The sequence below is a fragment of the Micromesistius poutassou genome (assembly GCF_964030765.1).
Source record: "Micromesistius poutassou genome assembly, chromosome: 5".
Lineage (NCBI taxonomy): Eukaryota > Metazoa > Chordata > Actinopteri > Gadiformes > Gadidae > Micromesistius > Micromesistius poutassou.
The window spans coordinates 1,826,516-1,854,512 of NC_140275.1; the positions used below are offsets into that span (position 1 = coordinate 1,826,516).

The 27,997-nt window shown below is 49.1% G+C and overlaps 1 protein-coding gene across 2 annotated transcripts; it reads left to right on the forward strand.

Annotated features, from left to right (window-relative positions):
• Positions 1-372: 372 nt before the first annotated feature.
• On the forward strand, positions 373-27,997 carry camsap1b (calmodulin regulated spectrin-associated protein 1b). Of its 2 annotated transcripts, none has more exons than XM_084468067.1 (18): positions 373-795; positions 2,420-2,586; positions 6,313-6,575; positions 11,314-11,475; positions 12,575-12,655; positions 15,710-15,851; positions 16,622-16,761; positions 16,858-16,954; positions 17,610-17,766; positions 18,444-18,529; positions 18,695-18,779; positions 20,161-22,477; positions 22,958-23,094; positions 23,440-23,666; positions 24,223-24,325; positions 25,015-25,127; positions 26,034-26,152; positions 27,611-27,997. In XM_084468067.1, exons 2-18 carry the CDS (start codon positions 2,421-2,423, stop codon positions 27,905-27,907), a joined length of 4,692 nt encoding a protein of 1,563 aa, XP_084324193.1. In that variant the 5' UTR covers positions 373-795; position 2,420; the 3' UTR covers positions 27,908-27,997. The 2 variants fall into 2 exon arrangements, with proteins under 2 accessions (XP_084324193.1, XP_084324194.1); XM_084468068.1 differs by lacking the exon at positions 373-795 and adding an exon at positions 1,599-1,694.

The window sequence follows — 27,997 nt, forward strand, 5'->3', positions numbered from 1 at the left end:
ATTGACCCTCGATCAAGATACTGGGTTCCTTTCCCAATGTCAACTAATAATAAATAGGCTGCATGTATTGGAATAAACTGTGAGTTGTTTTTTTTATAAATGCATCTGCTAAATATGTACATAGGCCTATGAATGGTGGTATATAAACAGTGGTTATTATTTATACAGTATATATTTTAGTTTCATTCAATCCGATTCCAGAAGCTCGACATAAGATGATCTAAATATATTTATTCATAAATACATCCTCGTCATATCGGTCAATCCATAATAATAACACTGGGCGGTCATTGAACTGACAGCTGTGTGGCTGAAGAGGTAATCGCGCATGCGCAGTCGTAGCGCGCACGTCTAGGCGACTGGAGGGAATAATTAGGTTTCTATGGGCAGCGCGTACTGTGTATGTGTGTGTGTGTATGTGTGTGTGTGATGCTGGCGGTAACCGATAACTAAATGCCTTAAAATATGAATATAAACCTCTGAAGACACCGCGTTTATTTGACATAAACCTCTAAAGACGCTGCGTTTATTGGAACCGCGACGGAAGGAGGCCGCCGCGAGTCTCCCGTCTCGCAGGCCGCAGAGGGCGTCGTGTTGTTGGGAGGAGACGCTCCGCATCCCCGCCTAGCTGCTAGCCTAGCCGCTAGCCATAGCTGCTACGATGCGCTGCAGCCTCTGCCCGTCTGCTCTTGTGCACAGCGAGCCGCTGCGGGTAGCAGGGCCGGCCCTGAGCTAGTCACCGACCCCCCCGCTGTGTTCGGGGAGAAGAGGAGACCCGTCCCGCCACACGGACAGGTAAACGGGGACCTTCACGTCAGACGTGTGGCGGCCCGCCTGGACCTGGATCTGGTCCTGCGCGCTAGCCGTTAGCACGTTAGCACACACGTTCCCCTCTGCAAGCTCGTCCTGCAACATCATGTTCATGGATGTCTTTCACTTTCGAAGTCTGAGCCGCTGAGTGAGTAGGTTAGTTATGCCGTTAACTAGCTGATGGTTATGTACTGTAGCCAGGTAGCTGTTCACTAGCTGATGGTTATGTACTGTAGCCAGGTAGCTGTTCACTAGCTGATGGTTATGTACTGTAGCCAGGTAGCTGTTCACTAGCTGATGGTTATGTACTGTAGCCAGGTAGCTGTTCACTAGCTGATGGTTATGTACTGTAGCCAGGTAGCTGTTCACTAGCTGATGGTTATGTACTGTAGCCAGGTAGCTGTTCACTAGCTGATGGTTATCTACTGTAGCCAGGTAGCTGTTCACTAGCTGATGGTTATGTACTGTAGCCAGGTAGACAACATGCTGTTAACTAGCTGATGGTTAAGTATTGTATATCCAGTTAGCTCTTAACTAATCTGGTTATGTACTGTCTAGCCAGGTAAGCAACATGCTGTTAACTGGTAGATTGTTATGTACTGTAGCCAGGTAGACAACAGGCTGTTAACTAGGTGATGGTTATGTACTGTCGTTATGGAGGTGATGGCGCTTAACCATCTCTGTAACCCTGGGAGGGTTATAGGACTTTATTGTAAAGGTTTTGCTGGTGTACACGGGCATACCAGTAACCCAATTTTAACTTGCTTCAAACCAGGTGATCGAATCAAGGTTTATCTGGACCGATGAACTGGACCTCTCCTGTGGTTCTCAGGTCATGCATCATATGGTCATCTTAATTCAGGACTAAAGCTCTGGTATTTAAGGTACTTAATAAAAGCTTGAATGGAGGTTATGTTGGTGTGCCAGTAGAAACCAAGCTGTCTAGTTAACTGGGATAACCACTAGTTTAAGTAAAAACCTGTTTTCTGCAATGTATTTGCTTCAGGCTAAGATTGTAGCTATAATGCTAGATAATTACGAGTGAAGCATCAGGTTAAAGCTTAATGTTTTGTTACTCTAGTGATGCAGGGAAACGTTATCCTAATGAGAAAGTAAATTGTTCACAATATTGTCATCGATTACAATAACTGCTTGAGTTTGGTTCCATTTATGAAAGTGATCAGTTATTAAACGTAAAAACTCCAGTACAACATCGTCATTTCAGTAAGGGAAACTCTTCAGTATCAGTAAGCAAAGCTACCATCATGCTGCTCACAAGCAAGAAGAAACCCTGATCATTTTGCTTAGAATCCAAAGAGTTTAGTCGTTGTTGCCAGAGCAGATCTCCACGTGGATGAACACACCTGGATAGATACGGCAGGCTCTATCCTAACTGCTATTAGAGTTCAAACCTTTTCTACTTACTAACTGGCAGAAGTAGTTTGTAAACATGAATGTTTCACAAAGAGCTGGTTATCATCGTTCACGTTGCATATTCAAAGCTTCAGTTCTGAAGGCTGCAGGTTGGAGAGCAGCAGCGTGTTGACATGTTGTATCACTGTTGTACCTTATGGTTTCTAAAACGTGAGCGTTTCCTTCCTTATTCCAGGATGGACCTTGATTTATGTGCCGGTGGGGACAGCACGCGCCGAAAAATGGATTTGTCTGCGGTCGCAGAGGGCAGCATCGAGGTAGTACCGTTGGAGATGTATGATTCTGCCAGAGCAAAGATCGATGCCAATCTACGGTGGCTGTTTGCGAAAGCCTACGGCATTGGTGAGTTATTTCCTACAAATACTGTACACTTGACAAGCACACAGGTTCAGGCTTGACGTTGACACACTCTAGAAGTACTTGGTTATAGTGGAACCCTACAGAACATCCATTCTCTTTCACACAATGTCTTAACTCCTGGTAATAAACATTGTGACCGGCTGCCCATTATGCCGCTTTTCCACTGACTGTACCAGCTCGACTTGACTCGCCTCGACTTGGCCCGCCTTTTTTTGCGTTTCAATTGGCAAAAAAAGTACCTGGTACTGGGTACTTTTTTTAGTACCACCTCCGTCGAGGTTCCAAGCGAGCGGAGTTGGTACTTGTGTGACTTGTGTGACGTAAACAGGCTGCTGGCCACTAATTGGCCAGAGAGTGACACCACTGGATGAGTCATGATGAGCGCGATGTCCGAACGTGAAACCCGACACCCGGCCGGCATCTTTAAATACCACTAGCATCTGCGTTCAGTCCACAATAGCGATTGAATTTCGGAAATTCTCCTATCTAGCTTTGGGTGTCACCACAATCCACAGTCTGAACAGCAAGTACACCAACACCTCCAAGTCCTCCATTGTTGTTTTGTTTAGCCTAGCCAGCCCTGTGTTTTTATGTGTCGCGTGGATAAGTACGTCACTGCAGTTTCGCACATGCGTGCTATGTGACGACCCGCCCACGTTGAAGAGGTTCTTTTCTACGACCCGCCCACGTTGAAGAGGTACTTTCTTAGATGGAAACACGACGTGCCTGGAACCAAACCGAGTCGTGCCGAGTTAAGTCGTGGCGAGTCGAGCTGGTACTGTCGGTGGAAAAGTGGCATTAGAGTCCTGCATACAAACGCTGTCACAGAGAACAGTGCAGCCTTTTGCTTTGTGATGTCGCTACGTCAGAACAGCCAGCATTGATTTAATCATGCCGATAGTGGTCAGTAGTTTCACAGTCATATTGTTACAAGTATGTTGTTTACAGAGACCGTTTTCTCCTATTCTATATGGTGACAATTGGAAGCGTTAACAGTAAGAGTCAGATGAACATCCTTTCCTCGGCTGTATATTTGGCTCTTGAGTCAGTGCCAGGCTGGTCTTGGCAGCATAAGTCTTCCCTGCTGACTCGTCAGGTCCATGCATGCCTGTTGACTGGTCTTAACCAACGCAGAGCAGGGCGCATGATGTCATGTTCGGACTGGTTCGGTCTGAAAAGGAAAAGCATTCCAGGTGCATCCTCCTCCGTCCCCGTCCCTCTCCTCCACCCATATGCCCTCCTCTCCCCCCACCCATATGCTGCTGATCGGCCAGATTGGGGCTGGTTACTGGAGCGACAAGGAATCTTGAGCTAGCCTAGCTCGGAGACTGTGCATGAGGACCACAGGGCTGCAGTAACATACACACCTTGCTGAGGAGGAATCTATGTCTCCAAGTTGCCCATTAGGCTACATGAGTTGATCAGCCCAGTCCCAGTGCATATCCATTAACTTAAATTTGCATTAAACCTTTAAACTGCCCTGTGATTTGGACTGTTGATAAACTGCTTTTGCTTCCAAATGCAAAACAGTGTCCATACCCTAACAGGTGTGTTTGGTCCGGGCACTTGTTACGGCTCTGCATGGTGATGGTGAGGTGTAGCTGCCATCTGTATCTTCAGATGATTAATTCAGTCTTCATTCATGCAGTCGCTGCCTTGTGTATAGTGTACTGGAAGTGGAAGCAAATGGACTCTCTCTCTGTCTCTCTCTCTCTCTGAAATATTGAAACCATGGAAATCCATGGTCTATTCTGCTTTGAATCTTTTTTGGAAACTTGACCTACAAATTATTTATTGGTGTCGCAGCTTCCCTCATACGTCGTGCTGCCCATCAGAGATCAAGTTAATGAGCCATTCATGTTATTTTCTCAATGAAGCTCACAAACTTCTTAAGAAACCCACAACTTTAGCATATTTAGCAGTATAGCATACTAGGCAGCGTGCTAGTGTTCGTATGTATCTGCATGCTTGTCAGTAATGAAGACATGCATGCTGCACCAGCATCTCGTGAGGGGGGGGTGGGTGGTGTACCGTGGAGAGACCCTCCCTGGCTAGACACTTTTGTTTTCTCCCCCTGTAATCAGTCCTTCTACAGTGCATGTGTTCTTCTGCTTCAGCAAGCAGCGCTCCACGGGAGGCTCCCTGAAGCGGTTCTTTATTGTAATGCACACTGGAGGAGTTTACTACTAGCCTAATGCCGTTACACAACGCTAAGCTCATTAGCATGTGCACAATAATAGTGTCTGCGTACGTGTATGTGTGTGGAGCACTCATTATGACCCTTCTAGTTGTTCTGTAGTAACTAGTAACTAGTACTAACTAGAAGTCTATACTCGCCAGACACTAAGGACAGAATGTAAATGTGTTTTTTATATTATTATATTATGTTCTCCTAGGTTTTGAGATGAGTGAGTGGAGACAGGATAACACACTATTAATCAAACCATTTCCATTGGTTGTTTCAAGATGTTTTCAGGAGCATGATCGGCTGCGGCCCACCCTTCCCTGCGCTAATGGGAGAGTGCCTGCGGAAGAGTGGTGCTCCTGTTATCCCATTGGTCAGAAGTGATCTCACTCTCCATGCTCCTTTGGTTTCTGCTGACATCCCACCAGTTTGACATTTATGGCAATTTCCTTGTTGATGAACACACACTTTCATTGTCCTAACCAAATGAGGGCAGGCGCTATGTCAGTCATCTGCATTCTTTAAGTGTGAAGTGATCTCTTACTCCGTCTACACACAATCGTAGCTTCGTCCTACAACCCTTGACACGATGATTCCAGTTTGTTATGCACGGAGGACAAGAGTGTTGTCACTTGAGCCGATGGCTTCGGCATCTCCTCAACGTTGATTCGTGTCTGGCTCTGATTAGAAGTATGGTTTTTTCTGTGGAGTAGGTGTTTACAACGAGTACGTTTACAACGCACCCATAGTTGAAACCCCATTAGGATTCAATGTGAGCGTGTTTGTATGTGCATCACACATCAAACCTATTTGGTTTTGGTTTCTCTGTCTGAGTGACTTCACACATTGTGACGTTGTGGAAACCCCTTTTATAGGCCAGGGTATTCTCGTCGCTTCACGGCTCCGGTACTGTGTTTGTATACATGGAGGAGGCCTACTGTACCAACCACCCAGAAGCTGCTCTCTATGGAGTGAGAAGACCTGGCTCTTTGTGAGAATGTACCACAAGCCTGGGCTAAGGCTCTGTGTTTTGATCTTAAAAGGGGTTATATGTTAAAAACAAAGTTCAATATTTGAATATGAATCTCTGTTAATGAGTGATGAACCTATTCTTTCCTTACTTCCGTTAGGCTAACCTTCTTTGCATATTCATCATTCATCATACTGTGCTCTGGCCCTTCTATTTCTGTTCATGCATTCATGATGGGTCATTCATGGAATGACAAATCTCAACGACATGAAGTCTTATCTCAGGAGGTAGTGTGGGTTGACTTGTAACCGGAAGGTTGTTAGTTCGATCCCTGGCTCCTCCTAGCTAGCGAGCTTGCATGGTTGGCTCCGGTGACGGTGTGTGAATGTGTCTGTGAACCGTTGTCGTTTTGGTTCAAACAAAGCGTCCGCTAAATTGCCCTAAAATGTAAATGCTAAACAAACCTTTTACTACGTTTTACTTGTGTTATTCGTTAGTTTCTCTGGCTAAACAACTGTAAGTGAGTCGTTGTGCGTTCTCCTCGTCTCCCCAGACCACATCCCAGAGGACCTGCGGGACCCCTTCTACACGGACCAGTATGACCAGGAGCACATCAAGCCCCCGGTGCTGCGGCTGCTGCTGTCCTGTGAGCTGTACTGCCGCGTGTGCTCGCTGATCCTGAAGACGGAGCAGGCGTCGGCGCTGCAGTCCCACCTCTGCGTCCTCCAGGCCCTGTCCCGCAAGGGCCTGTACGTGGTGGAGAGCGACGACACGCCCGTCACGGACCAGGACCTCGCCTCCATGCCCATCAAAATGGTGAGGGGAGAGGGTTACTGGTTGGACGGTACGGGGGTCCCTCGGCAGGGGGTGTTAGATGAGGGAATGGGTGCTGGATTGTCTGCATGCACTCTTCCTTGTTCAGCTTGAGTATGGGAGGAGGACTTGACTTTTTTTTTTTCTTTTTCTTTTTGTGAAAGTCTTCATCTCATTTGTCTCAAACCCAGTTTAAGTAACCATTGTTGCTGAGTTACTGCTATGTTGTAGCCGATATGCCAGTCCTCTCCATTAAGCTGTGGTTCCTACAGTTTAAATCTTTCTGTGGTGGTTGGAGTTCTCTCAATGTCTTCCCCACCAGGCCTGATACAGGACCTAGATTGTCAGGCGGTATGCAAACTATGGCCTTCTCTTGTGAGTGCGTGCTTCTGTTTAACATTGCTGTTTGACAGTCAAACAGGCAGAGGGAAAGACACAAATATTAGCACCCAGCACATGAGCAAAGTACTTCCCTCTCTCTCCTGCTTATCCTAACGTCTGATCTGTGATACTCTGCACAGTCCATGGTGACCAGGGCCTTTTGTGTTCTTATCAAACAATCTTGGCCTTAATACCTTTTATACATTTGGCTGTATGTCAAGTCAACTAGTGGATAAAGTCTCCTTTCGAACTGTGGACTTTGGAGAGACATGTTGAGAGTACCGGTAGATTTAATTAGTGTGGGTTCCAGTGGATTCCTGCTGGTTTGAATGGAACGGCCCTACGTGGTTTACTTACATTTCTATTCAAAGCAGGTGGTGGAATTTGACTGCTGGCTCACTCCGACCTTGTGAGAACTCTTCATGCCTGGTTTGACAAGGCTGTGAATAGCGTTAGCGGATGTTTTCCTGCGTCTGCTATGGCGATGCTGTTGTCAGGCTACTTTTAAACGATTTGGCTTGGGTGACTAACTTCTCGGTTGCCTCACACAGGGGGTTTTTGACCGTTAGGCATACCGGGAGATTGAGTACCACAAAGGCATCGTGTTTCATGTTTTTCTGTTTTCTGCATGTGTCGATGTAGTTTGAGGCATGATTTTTACCTTACCTATTTGCGCTCACCTTGCCTACTTTTTAAGGTTGTGGTTTATTTATATAGCCTAGGCTTTGTGTGTATATATAGACTCATCACCATAAAGGTAGGGCTTATTTGGGGGAAACATTTTTAAATGGGGAATTCGATCCAGCATTCAATTGAGGTTTTAAAGTCAACAAACCAAATTCAATGTTTGCTTAAGGTCATTCAGCCTTTTATTGTGATATACCGTTCTATCAGAAATTCACCCAACTCTACTTCTCACTCTTCTTCATTTTACTTTTGTCTGCTGCCAGCTGTTTCCCATTAAGCTGAGGAGAGCGGCTGTGTGGAAGTGGTTCTGAATTGACCCTGAGCCTATTTCAGACCGAGTGCACCGTTTTGGTTATTATAGACGGGACTGAGCCTTGGCCTGGGGTCTTGGCTTCAACGAATCCTCGTGCTGTGGCCTCATATCCACATCCTGGGCTTAATGCAGGGCTGGTGGTTGGATGAACACGAACCCCTCTGGAAGCCTGCGACCTAACGCATGCACCCCCTGTGGAAGCCATCCCCATTCAGTTGTAACTAGTTGGTAACATGTTCTCCTGAAACATCATGTATGTGGAAAATAATAAATTAGAAAGCCTGTCTCAAGTACAGAGGGTCAGGTTTCTACTGCTACACTAAGTTATGGATGAGGGGCTTCCCTGCCTGTTTGTATTGTGTTCCTATGCAGCCCAGAGGAGATGCCTGCCGCTTCTCATCCCCCCCCCCCCCCCCCCCCCCCCCCCCCCCCGCACCATCATACGCTGCTTTCATCTGACACACCAGTCTTCCCCTGGCTCCCTGTCAGCTCCTGAGCCGTCTCCCTATCGAGTCCTGAGCTGGCCCACTACTTTATCCTGAACTGTCTCCCTATTGGTCCCTGAACTGTCTCCCTATTGTTCCCTGAGCCGTCTCCCTGTCAGCTCCTGAGCCGTCTCCCTGTCGACTCCTGAGCCGTCTCCCTGTCGACTCCTGAGCCGTCTCTCTATCGTCTCTGAGCTGGCTCACTACTAACTCATGCGCTGTTCAGCAGCGCTGTCACTGGCAGAAGAGAAAGATCAACCTTTTGACAGGGATGTCTGTCCATGTCCAGACATGCTAATAAGGGATAGATTTTACCATTGGGTAGGTAAAAAAGCGACAACAATTTCTGGACCAGTCGATTTCTTTCCACTCATTTGATTGAACCCTGGTTGGTACCATGGGGCAGCTGTTGTTTGATGCTCCCCTGGGCGTAGACCTTTGTGTGGTCCCAGGTCTGGTTCAGTCAGAGGTGCTGGGTCCGCCTTCTGGTCCGCCCCACACAACACTGAGCAGTGGGATGGAAGAAAGTGCCGAGAGCCCTGTGGCCTCTCGGCAGCAATACGATATGATGTGTTACAGTTTCACTGAGCAGAACACACACACACACACACACACACACACACACACACACACACACACACACACACACACACACACACACACACACACACACACTGATTGAGCACCCTCGGCTCCTCAGCCATTCCAGGGCTGTGAGTGCAATGTTGTGTTACCATGGAAACGGTTTGGCAGACCCCTCTCCCGGGTCACATGTCTGCAGGGCAGCGTGAGTCTGGTGGAATAATCCCACAGCATGCTCCTGTGTGTGTGTGTGTGTGTGTGTGTGTGTGTGTGTGTGTGTGTGTGTGTGTGTGTGTGTGTGTGTGTGTGTGTGTGTGTGTGTGTGTGTGTGTGTGTGTGTGTGTGTGTGTGTGTGTGTGTGTCACAGCCACACACACGCCAGCAGAGAATGATGACCCTGGGTTGGTTCTTACACACCGCAAGCAGTATGTGTGTGTATATATACACACTAGGGGTGCACGATAATTATCGGGCCGATAACAGAAATGATTATGTCATTCCGATAACATGACGAATAGCCTCGATAACATAGCCTATATAATTTCAGTGCCCCACTCCCACTAACGCTAAATGAAAGGTCTTATCGTAACCCTAAAAGTACACATCATACAATCAATTACAATACATGAGTTCAATTACAATACATGAGGAATATATGATCCATCGCTGCAGCAACATTTAAGATGATCGCGATGAGTTCTGCCCATTCTGCCTCCCTTGCTGTCTGCGGTCAGACCAAAACACACCTGAGTGACAGGGGCCGTACTGTGAACCTCGTCCCTACGTCATATCCCGCCCCTTGCAAGCCAGCCCCCCTAAACCCCCAGTTGATTCTACTGATGTCTGTGCGACAATGTCATGATATTAGGTCATGATCATATATATGGATATGTGTGTTATCGGTATCGGCCTTTAGGAGCTGAAAGTTATCAGTTATCGGTATCGGTTAAAAAAAAAAGTTACACACGCCTTACCTAATACACACGCCGTACCTGTGGAGGTATTGACTCGGCTAGGCGCTAACAGACAGCAAGCATCACTGGTGTGTGCACACAATGTAGACGTATTGAGTCTGCGAGGCATTAACACTAAGCATCAAGCGTGTGTGCACACGCCGTACCTGTGGACATATTGTACAGCTACTGTCTTGACCTTTGGAAGTGTTGCAAGCCGATCCAGCACTTTGTCCCCCTTGGAATCCCTTCTATCAGGGTCAGTCTCTAGAGGGGGTATTCAGACACAAATCTCAGACGAACCGTGCCAATAGACACAGAGATGGAGTGTAGTTTGCAAGTGGCAAGTGGCTGTACGCCCTGAAGAGACGGTACTGCTGTACGTCCTCAACTCAAAATCATCTTAATCCACTTAGATCTGATTCTTATCTGAGGTCATGAATCAATGTGTTAACAGATCACGCCCCTTCTTATTAAAAAATCTCTTTCGCCAATATGATCAAGTTATATTGTTTCCATTAATCTGTTTATTTGATTTTGAGTATTTAACTTGTGAAATGTGTTGATGAACAACAGCCGTTTAAATACAGTAGTCTGGCCTGCCTTTTCAGGGGAAAAGCCTTCCCAGTCATAACCTCAGTACATTGTGTTGCAGAGGGAGCACTGAATAGCTCTAAGTAGCAGCCTAATCTGTGTTTTTCATCAATTAGATTACTCTAAATGGGTGGAGAGACCAGAGACTGGCACTCGTTCCTAACTACTCATACTACACGAACACAAGGGATTTAAAGCTACAACTATTTTCCCCTGTTTGAGAAAGCCAAGTCGAGGCCTTTCCTTATTTTATTGTAGTCTGTCTTGCTCAAGCAAAACGTCAACACAGAACAGGGTTTACTGCGTTCACAGGAAAACAACTGCCAAGGGATTGTGAACCTAGTTCAGACCAGACTGCTAGCAAACACGCCTTTAAACAATAAACGACTGAGGATAGCAGGCCTTCACTGGAGGCATTAAAGAAGACTATTCCTGGTATGCATCAGTTGAGGGCAGGGGAGGACAGGTTCCCTGTAGTGATCAGGATGTTGTGGAGCAGGCCTGAGCCAGTCTGTGGTTCTGGGTGTGAAAGGTTATAAAAAGCCATGCAAAGTCGTGTAGAGGTCCAGCATGTAGCAACCGGCCCAGTGGGTTATTAGTCTTGTTTCAGAAACGTATCTGTGTGTCAGAAGGCGTTGTGAATGTAAAAGCTGTATAGCAGTGGGGAGGAGGTGTTTCTGTAGCAGTGTATTGGTTTTCAGCCTAAAGATTGACCCCTCGTTTTCCGTCTCTCTTTCCCCACCCAGAGTTCTCACATGCCAATGATCGACGCCCTGATGATGGCCTACACGGTGGAGATGATCAGCATCGAGAAGGTGGTGGCCTCCGTCAAGCGCTTCTCCACCTTCAGTGCCTCAAAGGAGCTGCCCTTCGACCTGGAGGACGCCATGTTGTTCTGGATCAACAAGGTCTGAGCGACACGCAACTCTGGGAGGGATCAGCTCTCACTAGGGAGGGGTCAGCTCTCACTAGGGAGGGATCAGCTCTCACTAGGGACAGAACAGCTCTCACTAGGGACGGAACAGCTCTCACTAGGGACGGAACAGCTCTTTCTCGGGACGGAACAGCTCTCTCTAGGGACGGAACAGCTCTCTCTAGGGACGGAACAGCTCTCTCTAGGGAGGGAACTGCAACTCACTAGGGAGGGAACCACCACTCAGTAGGGAGGGAACTGCTCTCTCTAGGGACTTTCCCGATCCCCAGCATTCACAGCAAGGCGACTCTGAGCCTGTGTGTGGCCTTTCATCACATGTCATGTAGACGGCCGACCCAGGGAAAGAACTAGGTCACTCGGGGTAGTTGGATAGTCTGGCCTGTCCAACTTGGATTCCTTAGGGTCTGTGGTCAACTGATACACACATGGGCCAATAGACAAGCCGATATAGGTTGGATGATTAGATGCACGCCCACACGCACATCAGTAACATGTCCTGTTACGACTGTCCGTCAGCAGGATGTAGGTCGTCTGTGTTGTGCAGTCATTAATGTTTATTTAATAATGATTTATGACACACTTTGCTGTCCTGGATGCTGTATCTGTGTCTGTAGACTAGCGTTCTCTGCTTCCTCCAGCCTCTACTGTAACTGTTGTCAGGGCAACCCAGGAGGGAGATGCTGAGAAACTGAGGATGAGATGCTCCATTGCAGTTTTTACCTGTTAGTAGTTTGTTCATTCAGATGCGGTGCCCAGTGACAGCGCAATGTTGGTGTGCAGAATAAAGAATAAATAGTGCAGAATAAAAGATGAATTAGCTGTCAAACAATCCTGTAAGTAGGAAACAAGATAATGCTGCGGGACAGGAACAGCAGGAGTATCAGTTTATGACCTGCATGAGTAGGAGTGAGTTTGAAAAAACATGAACTTCTTAAAGTTATTTATTAGCCGACTTGCTGAAGGCCCGGAACTACCAGCCAGCCAGTGTGTTTGTGGAACTCTGCACGAGGACACATCCAGAGTGAAGGACATGGCGCATCCAGACTGAACGTGAACTTCTTCTTCCTCTGCAGGTGAACATGAAGATGAGAGAGTACACAGAGAGGGAGCACAAAGTCAAGCAGCACCCGCTGGAGTCTCCCGGTCATCAGAAGGTAAAGCCAGGACTGCCCCCCCCCCCCCACCCCCCCACCCACCTCCCTCTTTGTCTCTCTTCCTCTCTCTCTCACACCAACACAGGGAGCCAGAGCCGAAATGAACGATGGAGAACATTTGAGCCAGTCGATGTGTACTTGCGTATTTGTTTGCCTTTCTGACCTCTTTGCAAACAACAGATAATGGTTGACATGACGGCCAGCAGATCTGTTCGCTGCCTTCCCCAATGGAGATATGCGGACCTGCTGTCTTTTCTATCTCCGTTCTCTAACCTCTAACCTGGATTAGATCCAAATCTGTCTGCTGCCTGTAACCTTTGACCTATTGACCTCTCTTCCCTTATCCCCTCCCCCCTTTCCTTCTCCCCCTTCTCTCCCCCCCCTCGATCTGGATAGTCTCCTTCCAAATGGTATTGGAAACTAGTCCCTGTAAGTTGGATGATGGTCCTGTGCCCCTCGCCTCCCTCCTCCCTCACCTCTCCTGTCTCACCCCTCGCACGCATCATTCTGTGTGGACTCCCATGTCTCACTCCATCTCACCCTCTGTGTGGATGTGCACACTCCCATTGCTCAGTCCACCTCATCACCTGTGTTTATGTGCACACTCATGGTTCACTCCAGCTCACCCCTGTCGTTATGTGCACACTCCCATGGCTCACTCCTGCTCAGCCTCTGTGGATGTGCTCACTCCAGCTCACCCCTGTGGTTATGTGCACACTCCCGTGGTCACTCCAGCTCACCCCTGTGGTTATGTGCACACTCCCGTGGTCACGCCAGCTCATCCCCTGTGGTTATGTGCACACTCCCGTGGTCACTCCAGCTCACCCTGTCGCCGAAGAATCTGTGTGCTGACACCGGGACAAACTGCCCGTTGTTGTTTTGATATTATTTACCTTAAAGCTTTAAGTGTCACTCTGTGACAGTGCAACTTGTGTTTTTGTATACTCATTGAAACCTTTTACTTTGGGTTCACAATGCGGTCCTCATCTCAAGCTTAACTGTGTGTGTGTGTGTGTGTGTGTGTGTGTGTGTGTGTGTGTGTGTGTGTGTGTGTGTGTGTGTGTGTGTGTGTGTGTGTGTGTGTGTGTGTGTGTGTGTGTGTGTGTGTGACTTGTGTTCAGCCATAATCCCTGCTTTTTTTTATGACTTTTCTCATCTCAATCTCCCTGATCAATAGTGTGCCACATGCCCGGTCTCTCCTCTCCCTTTCCCCTCGGTCTCTCTCACGACCTCATGTCCATGCTCTCCGTCTGCTCTGTCCAATCACAACCTCACCCCCACGGTCTCGTCTGCTGTGTTTGTGAATGTCAGTCTGACTTCATGCTGGCAAACTGCATGTTGGAGGCTGAGGAACACTTGGACGTGGTATGCTGGTCCTTCACAGAGAACTGTTTTGTGTAGCTTGGTGTAATGATTTAAGTTTTATTTTTATATGATGCGAAACCCATTTAAAACATTGTTTAGCCAGAATAGTAGTTAATTCTGTGGATCCTCTTAATCCTCCAAGTATTGGTATCCTCCAAGAGTTCACAAGTTACCCCTTTTCAGCATGTTTCAATGTGTTCCAATGGTCCTTGGACAACCGCAGTACGTGCAATTTCTGAAAAGACAATGCAATATTTATACACTTCCGAAAATTAATCATTGCATCTGAGTATGTAGAAGGTTTCATTTGAGACTTTCTTTTACAAAATTCAAGCCTTTTGTTATTTTTCAAAAATAAATGTACCCTGATGTTTAAAACTGTCTCAAAACTGAATAACTACCTTCTACATTTAAATGTCCCAAACGTGCAGTTACCCAGTGACCACATAATGTTAAACAATGTTTTACTAGGGCTGCATAAGAAGTCTTTCCTTTTTTAAAGTTCACTAGCTAGAATGTAATGTGTAGCAATAGTTGATGTACCTTATGCAATAGCGTCTGTTGTGAATGATTTAGTATGAAGCCAAAGGAAACCACCTCACTAGATGTATTATTCTTCTACAAAGTTTTTAGTGAATGTTGATGATGACATTCTGTGGGTGGCCTCTAGGAGGCCTGTGGGATTGGCAGCAGCAATCCCTGTTTGTCCAGATCAAAACAACCTCCACACGCACCTTTTTAATCTCTGTGCGTTTCAGGCCCATAATCCTCTTCTGTCAATCATCTGTCATTCTTAATCGTACATCTCAGATAAGGGTCTTGATGCTCAACATCCTTTCGTGTTTTAAGTTTACCCTTCTTCCTTTATGCCTGGCAGTGCAAAACTGGTGTAAAAGGTGTAAACACAAGTGACAGAGAGGTATGCATTAGCTATACAGCAACAAATAAAGGCATGTATCGTTTTATAATGAATCATTCTAGGACATTGAAAAGGCCTGTCCCTTACAAACATGTACATGTTTGGCTTTGGATGCCTCTACAGTACATAAAGCATGTGATGCATCTGGACCAGTTTCCTTCTCAACCAGCCTCACACACACGTTTCCCAGGAGTGGTTCAGTGAAAGCTGTGTGCGAGTGTGTTCCTCTACCAGCCAGCTTCCCCCGGTGGCCTGATTTGACCGGCTGACCTGCCGGTCGTTCTCGCGCCTGGGGGAAGTTGACGGTTGACGGTTCATTAAATGCTTGTCATGTCATCACTCTCTGCTTTAGCATCTCACCCCTTCAACAAGCTGTCGAGTGCTCCAGGCTTCTCCCCCTCCATGTCATAGCCAATGTGGGGACAATAAACCGCCCAGCAGTTAGAACCACCTTGTGGTATTTAGACGGCTGGTCGGCATTAATCTATAAACATCCAGCAAAGTGTGAGTGGGACTATTGTAATTGGATTGCTCCACTTTGGAACTGCCACCTGGGGAGAATCCTGGGCTAAAGCACGACAACATGTTGTAGGAAGTGCCTTAGTATCTACGTGGAAGATCTGAGATCTGTCAGTGGGCCCTGCCGCTCATTGCTTCTAGGTTATTGTCACGTGCCACTCGTCATAGTCTCTTGGTTAGTGGTGGTGACCTTGAGTTGCTGAAACTTCCCACTGACTCTCACCGTCTCTCCCCCGCCCCCTGGTGGCTAGGTGCGGTACCGCCGGGAGCACGCAGGGGGCCGCCTGCTGCCCTTTTTCCCCGTCATGGAGGACCTGATGAAGGACGTGTGCGACGGCGCGGCGCTGCTCTCCGTGGTCCACTACTACTGCCCCGACGTCATGAAGCTAGAGGGTACCAGTCACTCACTACTCACTCACACACAGTCCGGAACAGTCGGACTGCCCCAGAGAAAATGCCTTTTGGTCTGGAACCTCTCGGTTTAATTTGATTTCCAAGGGGCGTTCTCATCGAGCGCAGAGAGAGAGAGAAGCATTTGGACTCAATTGTGAAAACCGCAACAAGAGCAACGAAACGTGACACGACAGCCATCTTGGTTGTTTATTTAAATGCCTCAACGGTCTCTATAGGCATTGTATTAAACCTGCCCCATATGAAATATACCCGGATTCCTAAAATCTGTCTGAATGGGTGGGGGCTTTATGAAAACATGAGCTCTCAGCTTCGTCTTGTTACCACGCTAGGGAGCGGTGTGCTTGGCTAATCAACAGGTACTGAGGATTAAACTCCAACAATGAACAGCCTACTGGTCACGGCGCCTTTTAAGCTAAATCTTTTCCCTCTGCCTTAATTGGATGTGTTGCACTCCAGATTAACATAACTTGTGGATACAAAGGGCATACGAATCAAACAGTCTCTTTCAAACGAGTCATGGGACTTTTATTGCAAGTCCCTTGTGTTCCAGGCTTTATTGTGACGCAAGCCCATTTTTAAACATGAGATAATTTCCGGAACCGTGTTGAATTTGATAGCCCTGTGAGAGGCTATTCTGGTGGGCCATGCGTGGCACACCGTCCCGAGCTACAGGGACATTTATAGACTTCAGGTCACTGGGTTTTAGTTTCCGTTTGTCCCGTCTTGACTCTGCCTCTGCCTCTCATCAGACATCTGCCTGAAGGAGGTGGCCTCCATCGCCGACAGCCTCTACAACCTCCAGCTGCTCAAAGAGTTTGCCAGCGAGTATCTGAACAAGAGCTTCTACCTGTCGACGGAGGACATGCTGTACTCGCCGCTGGTGCTGAAGGTACACACGCACAATGGGTTGATGACCACACGTTCTCCAACATCACGTTGTGTTCAGTCCTCTGTGGATATTACAACACGTCCCCTCTCTCTCCAGCACAACGTGATGGTGTTCATCGCGGAGCTCTTCTGGTGGTTTGAGACGGTCAAGCCCGAGTTTGTCCAACCCAAGCACCTGCAGGAGTTCAAGGATGGTGGGCAGCAGCTTCCCTCTCCTGACTCCTCTCCTCTAACTCCTCTCTTCACGTCTTACTCCTCTCCTCTCCCCTGACTCCTCTCTCCTGACTCCTCTCTCTCCCCTGACTCCTCTCTCTCCCCTGACTCCTCTCTCTCCCCTGACTCCTCTCTCTCCCCTGACTCCTCTCTCTCCCCTGACTCCTCTCTCTCCCCTGACTCCTCTCCTCTCCCCTGACTCCTCTCCTCTCCCCTGACTCCTCTCCTCTCCCCTGACTCCTTTCTCTCCTGACTCCTCTCTCTCCTGACTCCTCTCTCTTTCCTGACTCCTCTCTCTCCTGACTCCTCTCCTCTAACTCCTCTCTCTCTCTCCTGACTCCTCTCTCTCTCCTGACTCCTCTCTCTCTCCTGACTCCTCTCTCCCCTAACTCCTCCACTCCGCTGACTCTACTCCTCTCCTCTGACTCCTCTCCACTGACTCCACTCCTCTCCTTACTCCTCTGACTCCTCTCCTTACTCCTCCACTCCTCTCCCTACTCCTCCTCTCCTGACTCCTCTAACTCCTCTCCTCTCCTCCCCTCTAACTCCTCTCCTCTCCTGACTCCTCTAACTCCTCTCCTCTCCTCCCCTCTAACTCCTCTCCTCTCCTGACTCCTCCCCTCTCTCTCCCCCCAGCTCAAGCCATGGCTCAGCCCAAGTGCTCTCGTCCCACCGTCCCCATCTCCAACGCTACGAAGCGTAGCTTCCTGGCCAGCCCCGGCATGGCCGAGTCTCAGAGCAACCCTGAGGCCTGCAGCCGCTACTTCCTGCACCCTGAGGAGTCTGACCCTATGTGAGTCAGCTCTCCTACTCACCTCCTGTACAGATTATCCATGTCCTTTATTATCGGCCTTGTGCGGTTTACATAGTTTTGGTCTCCTTATTTTAATGTATCTGTTGTGTATCTGTTATGTTTGTCTTGTGTATTGTGGCTGTCACAGCCTCATTATTATCTGGTGAATTTCCTATGCATTTATTTGTTGAGTTTCTTTAATTGATGTACTGGTCATATAGTTAATAATAAGGATGAGGATTAGACCATTAGGGTTTGAATCTAAAGTGAAATTGAAAAAAATAGTTACTATGATCAGTAACAAGGTGTAGGTAGAGGCATCTTTATATCCAATATGGTAGGGGGATTTATTCTATCTGCTGGGTATACAGCGGGTGCTATCCAAATGATATAGCCACTTCTAACTTAAATGTGTTAACCCTGTCAATGCACCAAAACCAACCTCATTTAATTGGAATTAGAGAATATCCCAAACACAAATACAAAAGCAAAATCTATCAAATGTAAATGTGATCGAAAATGTAGAGTGAATGAGTTCTTATTCTCCCTAACCAATGATCGTAAATCTTTACTAAAATAATTGGAGTGGTTCTGTGAGTCTGCCAATGCTGGACTGGCTGTGGCAGTGCAGCCCGAGCCGTTCAGTCACTGACTGCGCTGCCTTGTACTGGTTTCAGGAAGGGCAGTGCATCGTTCAGCCCCTCCCACCCACTCCTTCCTCTCAGACAGAGGCAGCAGAAGACGCAGGCCGAAGAAGGGGGAGGTAAGCGGTCTTCTTCATACGTTCATAGTGTTTTTAACTACATCTTCAGTACTTGGAATTGTATCACTGCCTTAAAATTGTCCTCTGTTGGCAAGAGACAACTCAAAACGTAGAAGTACTGTTGTGTGTAATGCGGTGATGTGATTGTATTCGTTTTGTGTTCAGGTCTGAGGAACCGCTCCAACTCTCTGACGCAGATGGAGGGACCGCCCCGAAGCTCTGTGATCGCCTGGCCGGACAAGAGGCAGAGGTACACTCAGACTTTAACCCTCTGAAGCCCGCAAAGCATCAGTGTCTACAAGATCTACAGTGTCATTATATGCTAGTGGTTGGGTGGAGTAGTGCATGACCATGCATCAATGAAATGCATTTAAGATACTAGCACTTATAAACACATGCTGTCAACTGCTCGTCCATGTGGTCCTAGGCGCGGGGCTCTTGGCCGAATAAGGATTGTGCTGGCTGAGTTATCGTTTTAGGATGATAAGAACTTTCATTTGTGTCATAGTCTCTCCATATTTCATTTTTATCAGTCTCCTCAGGTTTTATATTTATCATAGTATCCCCATGTTTCATTTGTATCATAGTCTCCCCATGTTTCATTTGTGTCATAGTCTCCTCATGTTTAATTTGTATCATAGTCTCCTCATGTTTCATTTGTATCATAGTCTCCTCATGTTTCATATTTATCATAGTATCCCCATGTTTCATTGTCGCTGAACCTAAAATAGGTTTGTTCGCCAACGTTTAGCTGCTGGCCCTGGTAGGTGGAGTTCCCACGCGTTTGTCGATTTCTACAACAATGCCGCCTGCCAGGAAACTGAAAGTGAAATGTATACCAGCTGAACGCTGCTGTGGTCGTGTATCAAGATTATCACACCTCTCAATAACAGCTTACGTCGTGTGAAACTCTTGTTTGAGAGATATTGGATATTCACACTCCGAATTACAGCGTTGTGAAGCCGGGAACTGAAGATGATCACCGGTTTGAGTGTCTAGCGGTGTATACCTGCTCCGGGGACGTCTCTATAGAGACATCGTTTGGTCAATATTTCTACACAATAGGCAAATTCCAAAGAACCCTACCCCGAAAACTAAAATGCAACGTCTCCTGTTTCACAGTGTCCCCAATAGATGCAACTTTAAAACCTAACTTTAGAATCCTGTTGGCTCTACAATAGTAAGAAGCAGGCTGAAAAGCTCTAGTTGCGATGTAACACAAAAAGACTATAGATTTCACAGGGGAACTAACTTTTGTTCTTGTTAATTGGAGGAAACTGTCGCAGTACTTTCTTCGGAACAACAACAACAACAACAAAAATAGCTCCTACAAAACGAGTGCCTACTCACAGAGAACAGGGGACTGTGTTTGACAGTGTATTCAATTATCTTGTTCTGGTAGAATTAACACTTGACACTAAATATATCAATGGTTAAGATTTAACGTCTCATGATTTAGGACATTTCGTGAATATAAAAAAAAAGGATTTTGACCATGGGCGACGAACAGTCAGGATGGATCGCTTTCAGTCGCCCAGCCACAATCCGAGTCTGGAACAGCCCTACCGCTGACCTCCCAACTCCTTAGATTAGCTTGAAGCTGAAACATCTGATCTCTTCCTCCCCCTTAGGCCGATGTCCACCCTCAACCCCTACCTGATGAGCGCCGACGGCGAGGCGGACCTGGCGTCGGGCGACAGCGTGAGCCTGGCCCGCTCCATCAGCAAGGACAGCCTGGCCTCCAACATCCTCAACGTCACGCCCAAGCACCAGGCCGCGGGGCTCCACCCCCAGCCGGGGCTCCACCCCCAGCCGGGGCTCCACCCCCAATCGGGGCTCCACCCCCAGGCCCCGCGCCGGGTCAACGGCCACGGCCTTCTGGGCAACGTCCACATGGACGAGGAGGAGGACGTCCTGCTTGCGGGGGTCCGGCCCGACGTGTCCATGGCGCCCCGGGGGGTCGAGGTCAGGCCCCCCCCTGCGGTGGCGACGGCGGCCCCCGGGCCAGCGCCCCCTGCGGAGTCCGAACCCGAGGCGGACAGCTTCTTCCTGGAGCCCCTGATGCCCGCGGTGCTGCGGCCGGCCAAGGAGAAGTCTGTGTGCCTGAACAAGGAGGACGAGTGCGGGGAGGGGCCGCGGCCGTCTGGGAGGGGCTCGCTGCGACGGGGAGACGCCCCCTCGTCCGCCGTGAGGAGAAAAACCCCCTCGCTCACCAACCACACCTTCGCCCCCGGGGAGGAGGACCCGCCGCCGGAGCCCCCCCAGGCCGGCGCCGCTCCGGACCCCCCGGCCAGAGGGGAGCGCTCGGCGGGCTTCTTCCTGCACGCCGACAGCGTGGAGGACGAGGCCCGGGACCCCCCGATGGACGAGGAGGAGGAGGAGGACGAGGACCTGGACGAGGCCCTCACCACCAAGGACCCCCACTGGCAGAGGAAGGCCTTCTCCGACGAGGAGGAGGAGTCGGCCAAGCTGCGGGAGGACATGAAGGTGAAGGAGCACGTGGACAAGGAGGACAAGGAGGCGGGCGGCGGCGGCAGCGGGCGCTCCAGCCCCTGCCTCAGCACGCACTCGCAGGCCAGCAGCGTGGCCAGCAGCGTGGCCAGCTGCAGCGTGCGCATGACCTCCTTTGCCGAGCGCCGCGCCCACCACCAGCGCTTCGGCAGCAACCACGACCTGCGCTCCAGCGCCTCCAGCTCCCAGCGGACCACGCCCGACGGCTCCGAGTGCAGCGGGCCCCTGGCCTCCTCCTGGAGGCTGAAGCGGGACCAGAGCCCCTCCTCGCCCCTGGGGGGCGGGGCCCGCGGCGGGGAAGGCGGCGGCGCTAACATGCTGGCGTCGGAGCTGGTGCAGCTGCACATGCAGCTGGAGGAGAAGCGACGCGCCATCGAGCACCAGAAGAAGAAGATGGAGGTGCTGTCGGCCCGGCAGCGGCAGAAGCTGGGCAAGGCGGCGTTCCTGCACATCGTCAAGAAGGGCGGAGGCAGGAGCGACACGCTGCCCAACCCGCTCAAGACAGACTTCTCCAAAGAGGAGGTGAACGGGGAGAAGGACATCACGTCAAAGGACGATTTCTGCGTGGAAGCCCTCAGGGTGGAGAAGGAGGTGGAGCCGTCCGCCCCGCCGCTCGCCCTGGAACCGGAGAAGAAGAGCGGCAACGGGGGCTTCCACCCGGAGGAGGAGTTGGACCTGAACGAGTGCAACCGCTCCATCGAGCTGCTGAACGACGCCATCGGCAGCATCCAGCAGCAGATGATGCAGCTGTCCTTCCAGCAGGAGATGCTCATGAAGCAGAATGTACAGTCGCCCCCCGGGGCCGGCCTCCCGCTGCCCGCCGCCGACAAGTTCAGCGACCCCAAGCTCCGCGCCGCCGTGCACTTTGTGGAGGCCACAGGCGCCGCGCCGGCCATGAGGAAGCCCCCCAAGCTGTCCTCCGCCCGCGGCCCCAGGTCCAAGCCCTCGGAGCTCAAGATCGCTAAAGAGCCGAGCCGCCCGTCCTCCAGGACCCTCGGCCAGAGCGCGGCGGAGAGCCCTTCCAACGCGAGGCTCATCGCTGGGGGGCGGTCCCCCAGGGACCCCCCGGACAGCCCGCGGACGCCCAGCGCCCCGGAGCCCTCCCACCGGCCGGGCGCCGGCCACCAGCGGAGTGCCTCCTTCCGGCTCAACGACGAGGACAACATGCGCCAGCCCACCCGGCTGGACCCGGCGGTGCTGGCCGCCTTGGAGGTGTCCTCCTCCGACGAGGGCCCGCCCGGGCCCCCGGAGCCGGACGCCACCGAGGGCTGGAGGAAGGAGAAGGCGGAGAGGGAGGAGCTGCAGCGCAGCAGGGCCCCGCTGATCGAGGTGGACCTGTCGGGGCTCAGGGACCCGGAGGAGGAGGGCGGGGAGCAGGACGTCTCCGTGGACGGGCTGGACGGGGAGCAGAAGTCTGTGCTGGGATTCTTCTTCAAGGTGGGGTTTGACGCCCATAAGGGGGTGGACTAGGGTCCCGGGGTTCTGGGGGATGTTGGGGCTTCTAACAACAGGTGGTAGCCGGAAGCCAATTAAATAGTAATACACCTTTTGTTAGGTCACACATCTTACACTCACAAACGTCAAGATTAAACCACAATAAATAGTGAACACATTTTAAGGTGTTTTCATTTAATATATATGCTACACCGAAATAACAGTAATGATCAAAATCTGGTGTGGACCGCTTTACATTATCTGTAACCCCGTCTGACTCAGACCAAGAGTGGATCTGATGCCCACTGACTTCCACCAAACAGCTCTTCCTCCAAACAAAACATATTTAGGCAAGCAGGTCGAGTAGAGTGCGATGTGATAAAATGAAGTTCATCTAGAGATAACGGGCCGATTTTTGATTCGACCAAGATTTTCTTTGGTTGACTCCAGTCCTAAAAATTCCGGCGTTTTTTCCGTTTTCAGGACGAGCAGAAGGCGGAGGACGAGCTGGCCAAGAAGCGCGCCGCCTTCCTGCTGAAGCAGCAGAAGAAGGCGGAGGAGGCGCGGCTGCGGAAGTACCAGCTGGAGGCGGAGTCTGAGCTGAAGAGGGAAGAAGCACGGTGAGACTACACCTAGAGTCTGGAGCTACAGTCTACACCCACAGTCTAGACCCACACCCACAGGGTCTGCACCCACACAGGGTGCACCCACAGACGCATAATGTACTCCAACATTAACAATATCATAATGTACTCTTAAAGATATGATAATGTACATGTAATGATATGATAATGTACTCTAACGATAAACGATATGATGAGGTGCTCAAACATTAACGGTATGAAAATGTACCCGACTACACGTAACGATATGAAAATGTGGTCTGTAACACTAACAATATGATATTGTATCTAACAGTATCGATATGATACTGTCCCTGTAACGATACGATAATGTCTCCCCAGGCGGAAGGCGGACGAGGACCAGAGGAAGAAGGAGGAGGAGAAGATGCGACGGGAGCTGATCAAGCAGGAGTACCTACGGCGCAAGCAGCAGGAGCTCCTGGAGGAGCAGGGCCTGGCCCGGCCCAAGCTGCCCAAGCTCCCCAAGACCCCCAAGACCAAGCAGAAGGCCCGGCCCAAGTCCATCTTCAAGGAGGAGTCGGCCGGCGACAAGTGCTCTTCTTCCATGCGTAAGATCACCTCCAGATCTCTTCGGTCTGATCCATGTCCAAATGATGCTTTTAACATTTACACTGAGGGCATTTAGCAGACACTTTCATCCAAAGTACATTTGTCAGAAGAAAGAGAAACGATATATCGCTGACGACAAGGATGTTCAGATGCTGCTGTAAACTAGACCATGCTCTGTGTGTAGCCAAGAAACGTGGGAAAAACAAACACTCACGCAAGAGGTAATGATGGGCTCTGGTGCACAAAGACTATGATTGCTGTTTTACGTTTGGTTAAATTCTTAATCCTTTTTTTTTTTTAATAGTTTTAAGGTAAGAGTGTAACACCGTCATCCCTGGCGCCAAAGTAGAGCATACATGACAGAAGTATAAATTAAGAGATAAAGATTGAATTAAAATTTGTTCCGTACGTACACACACACACACACACACACACACACACACACACACACACACACACACACACACACACACACACACACACACACACACCCCTACACCCCTACCTTCAGAGGAGGAGGATGTTGATGAGGTTCCTCTGTGTGATTCTCTCCAGCGGACAACCTGAGCAGCGCCCAGTCGGGCTCCAGTCTGTCCCTGGCCTCGGCTGCCACCAACGAGGCCGACAGCGTCAACTCTGGAGGGGCCGGCTCCCAACGGTAGGCTCCTGGCCCAGGGGCCCCACGCAAGCACACACACAGACACAGCCTGGAAAACTAGGCACACCCACTCAGTGTTAGGGCATCATTATGAAAAGGACTTTATTTATGATAAAGTTCACAGACTGCAGACTGTCAAAGTGTCCCATGGATACAGGTTTTTAAAAATCGGATGAGAAATTGCTATTCCTATTTTCTGTTCCTATTTTTAGAACATGTATTGAAATGGAGAAGCCTTGCATACGTGGAACAATTAATCAATAATTAAGTCCTTAACGGGACCAGCTAGGTTAGGAACCTAAGTCAGTGTTTATTGAGTCTAGTCTGGCCTGAAGGTCTACTGGGGTGGAACTGCTGCCCTGACAACCCTAGACTCTTCTCCTCACCTTTCCTCAAGCCTTCTGTGTCTCCCTCCTTCCCCTTCCTCCCTCCCCCCTATCACCCATCACTCTACCAGCCTGTCCAGTACCATCATCAATATCATCATGTAGCCTACAAGATATCTTTAATAATCCAAAGCCTCCAGGAAAAAAGACAGCATATCAGTGGAATTCAAAAGAGCTACAATTAAAACCAAGCATACTACAAAAAGAGAAGATAAAGTATCTGTATACACAATACGAGTTGCAGCCATGTAGAATAAATACATTTTTATATATATATATTTATATATCTGTCTCTTGTTCCAGCTGTGACTCGGTGGAGTCCTTCCCTGGCAGCCGTAACCCCAGTCGCATGGCGGAGAGGGACTGGGACAACGGCTCCACCGCCTCCTCCATCACCTCCATGGCCGAGTACACTGGTGAGTCCTTCACATCCATCACCTTCATCACAGAGCACACTGGTCAGTATCACCTCCATCACATTTATGTACACTGGTCAGTCTATCACCGCCACACCTCCATGGCGGGGTACACTGGTGAGTCCTTCACATCTTTCACCTCCATGGTGGAGTATGATTGATTGTCATGAGCGATCACAAGTTGTCTTAGTCCATGGTTCTCAAACTCTTTCTACTAGTGTACCCCCTATAAGATTCTGGCACAAAAGAAAATCAAAAAGTCTATGTGCGTTCTATTTGGCAGTGTAAACATGAACATTGAAAGGGTTCAAATACTCCCCGTTGAGTGAGAAACATGGGCCTGTGCTTCATGCAACTGTTGGCTAATTTCTCTCCTCAATAGAAGCACAACGCCAGGAGAGACTCAGAGCATGGAGAGGTGAATCCCATTTGAATATATTCTTCCTGAAACTGACCACATTTTGGTGTTTCTGGATGAGCTTTCTTTCTCACGGATTCTCCTTTCTCCTTGTTGTCAGATTTACATTTGCACCATTTGTCCAGTTACTTGATTTTGTTTTGTCTAGCTCTCAGAATTTAAACTTGCTAAGGGTGAAAAAAAAAAGATGAGTTGGCCTCTTTTTTGTTGACATTTTCAGCGTACCCCCTGCAGTACTCCAAAGTACCCCTAGGGGTACGCGTACCCCCATTTAAGAACCACTGCTCACCAATCTGCTTTCCTCAAGAAGCAAGGTGTTGGTCTATTCTTTAAGGTTTCCCAATAGGCCCTTTATTACTGCTACCCCCTGCTTTGTTGTTTTGCCTGGTCCACTGGGAATTGAACGATACATTCCAGTTCAACAGACTAAAACACCGTTCTGCAGAAGTCCCTCCTTATGACCCCTTTCTCCTCTGCTTCCCCTCCAGGTCCTAAGCTGTTCAAGGAGCCCAGCGCCAAGTCCAACAAGCCCATCATCCACAACGCCATCTCCCACTGCTGCCTGGCGGGCAAGGTCAACGAGCCTCAGAAGAACCACGTCCTGGAGGTACCTCCACCGTGTCCTCCCACCTCCACTGTGTCCTCCCGTCTCAGGGCCCAGGCTGAGGCGTTGGGCAGCTTGTAGTCTCCAAGGCTGTACAATCACCTTGGTCCAACGGGGCACTATGCTCCCGAGTTAGGGCCGAGCAAAGCAACGTAGGGCCACACAGAGACCTGTGGGTTAAGGGATGCATCTGCCTATTGTTCATTACTGAAACGTATCCCAGATTGAACGATGAGTTCAATCAAAATATTTGGATTTGATTGATTTTGACTCAATTAAAAAATAATCATCTCTAATTTTAGTACACAACAATTATGGTAGTATAAAATGAAATTTGTGCGCATGTTCTGCAGTAGAATAGATAGAACGTGTACATGGACATAATACATACTAATCTGCTGGGACATCAGGATGTTCTTACGACACAATAATGGCTTCATACAAGTTCCACAGCCCTGCTCCGTTACCCTCGTGAGTGACCGAGAGGAAGAGATGAGCTTTATTAATCCACATGTAGACGGCGCTCGTATTTAGAGAAGAGCTGTCTGTTTCTCCGTCCACTGAGACATTTCTGCTGCTTCCCTTTCTGTGCGTTGATCACTCGCCGTTCTCGTGGTCGGAGTTGGTAATGAACACCACCGATGTGCCACATGCTGCGTCAGACCCTTAGTCAGGTTGTGATTCTCTGTGTGTCGGCTCCTTGGAGATGCTGGACACACTGCGTCAACACTGAGTGCATTAATTCAAATGTAGGGCAGTGCTTTGTTTTGTTATCCATACATTCAGTCATACAGAATGAGCTGCACATGAGACATGCCAGTGGACTGTCAATATGCATTCAGTTACAGTATGAGTTTTGCTAGTTGACTGTATCTATTGTGGTTGTGTGGGGAAAAGCTTCTCTATAAAAAGTAGAATTAACAAGCATGTTGGGGCTTTTTCCAGTTTCATCACTCCTTTATGTCTTGGGTCTTAATGACATCGCAAACGAATAAGTCTGACGCCAGCTGTGAGCCCCTTGATGCCACTTTTGAGTGTAATAATAATCACTTTGTGTTGTTAGTTACAACATGTTTGCCTGAGATGGTCTTTTGATTCTATAAAACTCTTCTAACGAGAGTAAAGACTGGAATCATTTTTTTAGATGGGAATTTTTGCAGAATGAATGATTTCCACCCGTATTGTACCAGGAGCTGGAGAGTGAATGAAGGAATGAATAAATGAATGAGGTATTAATCCATCCTCCCCTGTGTAACCAGGAGCTAGTGAGTGAGTGAATGAATAAATGAATGAGGTATTAATCCATCCTCCCCTGTGTAACCAGGAGCTAGTGAGTGAGTGAATGAATGAATAAATGAATGAGGTATTAATCCATCCTCCCTGTGTAACCAGGAGCTAGTGAGTGAGTGAATGAATGAATAAATGAATGAGGTATTAATCCATCCTCCCCTGTGTAACCAGGAGCTGGAGCGCAGCGACTCCAACCACCTGATGATCCTGTTCCGGGACGGCGGCTGCCAGTTCCGCTCGCTGTACACCTTCGTCCCCGACACGGAGGAGATGCACAAGCTGACGGGCACGGGCCCCAAGAGCATCACCAAGAAGATGATCGACAAGATGTACAAGTACAGCTCGGACCGCAAGCAGTTCACCGCCATCCCCGCCAAGACGGTGTCGGTGAGCGTGGACGCCCTCACCATCCACAACCACCTGTGGCAGGCCAAGAGGGGCACCGTGCCAAAGAAGAGCGCCAAATAGCAGGCCAGGGGGCCGGGCGCTGACCCCCTTACTGCTCCTCCTCCTCCTCCTGCTGACCCTCCTCCCTCTCTACTCTGCTTGTTCCCTGGA

Bases quoted from the DNA above. Each gene is read 5' to 3' on its own strand.
- camsap1b (XM_084468067.1), top strand. From the start codon at position 2,421: ATGGACCTTGATTTATGTGCCGGTGGGGACAGCACGCGCCGAAAAATG. The intron at 6,576-11,313 runs GTGAGGGGAGAG...TTCCCCACCCAG, and splicing joins CCTCCATGCCCATCAAAATG to AGTTCTCACATGCCAATGAT. The intron at 16,955-17,609 runs GTGGGCAGCAGC...CTCTCCCCCCAG, and splicing joins CCTGCAGGAGTTCAAGGATG to CTCAAGCCATGGCTCAGCCC.